At 40.4% G+C, this 2,418-nt stretch overlaps 1 protein-coding gene across 1 annotated transcript in view; it reads left to right on the top strand.

Moving 5' to 3' along the window:
• The window catches only part of EGFL6 (EGF like domain multiple 6), a gene marked incomplete at its 3' end in the record, with an annotated part of 27,606 nt that extends 25,487 nt beyond the window's left edge, over positions 1 to 2,119 (top strand). The window contains exon 8 of the mRNA XM_010170189.1: positions 2,039 to 2,119. Within this exon, the coding sequence (XP_010168491.1) occupies positions 2,039 to 2,119 (81 nt within the window). The remainder of the gene's footprint in view (positions 1 to 2,038) is intronic.
• Positions 2,120 to 2,418: the final 299 nt, after the last annotated feature.

Raw genomic sequence — 2,418 nt, 5'->3', positions numbered from 1 at the left:
AGAACTGATCATATTTTAATAGGTCTCTTCATTTTGGCAAGGGTTTTCACAGTCTGAGACTCTTTCACTAAGTATGAAGCCAAGTTTATGGGATGACAGTAAATTTAACACCTAATCTCACCTATGTGCCTGCTCCTAAATGTGTATATGTAGACATATGTTAATTTGGAGAAAGATATATTAATCCTTGCCTTAAGTAAGAACATTTATCCAGGTGACTTAAGCAATGGTCTAGGTGAGGGGAAGGCTGCAAGGGCAACAAGAGATAACACGCTTCTGGCAATTCATCAGAAAGTTTGTAAGATTGCAGGAGTCTCCTTTTCAGCTCAATTCAGCACCTCTGGAACTGCCTTCAGGGCCTCTTCATTGGTGTATGTTTTCTCTGGTGTAGACATAGAGCAATTTTTGACAGTTTTGAAGGAGAAGAAAGATTAAGTAGATGGCATAGATTTTATGGTGCTAGGAGGCTCTGGATTGCGGTGGGTTGTAAGTGTATTCTTAAAACTGAGTATGTGCTTACAACTGTTAATATATTGGAGTATTTCGATGGAAAGCCCTAGCTCAGTGAAACTCATGGGAGCAAATTCCCCTTTCAACAAACGTGCATGCATGTGAAAGTAGTGACTTCTCAAAAATATTTGGCATTTGCAACTTTCTAATAGCATGAAGGATACAATGCTGAGTAAGGAAAAGTAATTTCCATTTCCATAGCTCCTGTTGTCTGGCACTGTTGGGGAAGTCTGAGCTTTTCTTAGCGCTGCTGCCCATGTGGTATGGCTGAAAAGTGAACTTCTGTCTGTCAGGCTTTCCACCAACACCTTGTGTAAGCAGTAATCCAAAGGATCCTCCCTCACTCCTCCTCTGAAGTGGCACATTTAAGCTTCTCCTGTTTTCATAGTGTATATATCATAGGTATCATCTGCATATGTGTTTGAAAAGGATAGAATCCTTTGCCAGTGAAAGCAGGTCTTACCCTTATCGCATGTGTAATTAGTTACTTACACGGGCTCTGCACAAAGAAGTTGAGAATATATATTTTTTTAGTGAGTACACTTCTCTATTAATCACTTAAAATAGTACAAGAGAAGCTTAATCACAGAACTTTAGAGTATTTTAGGGTATTACTTAGAGTAAATTAAGAGATTGCAAGCTTCTGTACCTTTGTAGCTCATCAGACAGAAGAGGTTTTGCCTTGGTCTGAGGCTGCTGTTGAAAAATAGTGCTTCTTGAGTAACTACCACCTTTAGGCCAATATCTTAGAGAATGCACCTAACATTCATTGACTTTGCAGCTGTATTGATTCTTACAGTTTGGCACAAGACCTATCAACCAATTTTTACAAAAAACCTTGTTTGGGGGTTTTCACCCGGGCCAGTTATCAAAACATCAGGCTGCGCTTGCCAGCTGTTGCAGGGAGAGTGAGGAAGAGGTAGGGCAGTCGCTGCACTTTTCCTTCCCAACAGACAGGAGAACTGATCAGGTTTGCAGGACAACATGTACCCCAGCAGAGAGTTCAGCTTCAGAAAAATAATTTCCTGGGGCTTCTGTGACAGCAGCACAAGCTATCACTTACCTGAGTACAGAGCTGTGGACCTTTGATCCCCCGTTACATTTACAGCTTTTATAAAGTCTCTGACATTACCCATTTCTTGAGGCTCCTGTTGGCAAGGTGCTGCCAATCTGTTGAGTTGTCTTGGCTGTCTGGTGGAGTTCAGGTACTTCGATCATGAAGTTTTGTAGCAAGAAAACTGATCAGCACACCAAAGAAAGATGGTGCTCCATGTTTTATAACCTTGTGAATCTTGCAGCTTCATTGCCCACAGCTTAGAAGGCAGAGCGCTGTGGAAAACAGCAATTTAAACAAAGTTTTAAAATTCAGAGGTAGTATCTAACTGGGATTAGGAATGTGAGTTTGGTGCTGGCGTGGAAAACACATACATTCAGTTATTTAAATAAATGATGGCAACTGGTATAAAGGAATAAAGTTCCATTTTCTGTTCCCGTGATGACTCTGCACTAGACAAGTTGTTTTCCTTAGTTCCCAAGGTGAAAGAAGCAGCTGCCTTCATCCCTCTCCTGGCACAGAGGAAGGTTCCAGTGTCAAGACCAGAACAAGAAGGTAGATTATTTTTATCCTATGGTATTCATTTTCCTGTGTATTGTGTGTTTTCATGACAACCTTTATTACCTAAGCCAAAACCAGTTTAAAAGCCTTTAACATAAAACAAAGGTTTAGCGAGCGCATTAGAGACAGTATCTGGCCAACCCATTCTGTCAGTTCCAATGTGAGAAGCTGCTTTTGTGCTTTTCAAAACATACTTCAACTGCTTATAAGCCAGGTATAGAATGTCTCCCCACATTGAAACTTGACTTGCAATTGAATTTCACTTGCTTTATTTCAGAGTTGTGAAAAAATAA

The sequence above is a fragment of the Antrostomus carolinensis genome, unplaced genomic scaffold (assembly GCF_000700745.2).
Source record: "Antrostomus carolinensis isolate BGI_N321 unplaced genomic scaffold, ASM70074v2 scaffold4636, whole genome shotgun sequence".
NCBI classification, from domain to species: Eukaryota; Metazoa; Chordata; class Aves; order Caprimulgiformes; family Caprimulgidae; genus Antrostomus; species Antrostomus carolinensis.
Note: the sequence above shows the minus strand (reverse complement) of the source record. Positions and strands in the feature narration are given on the sequence as shown.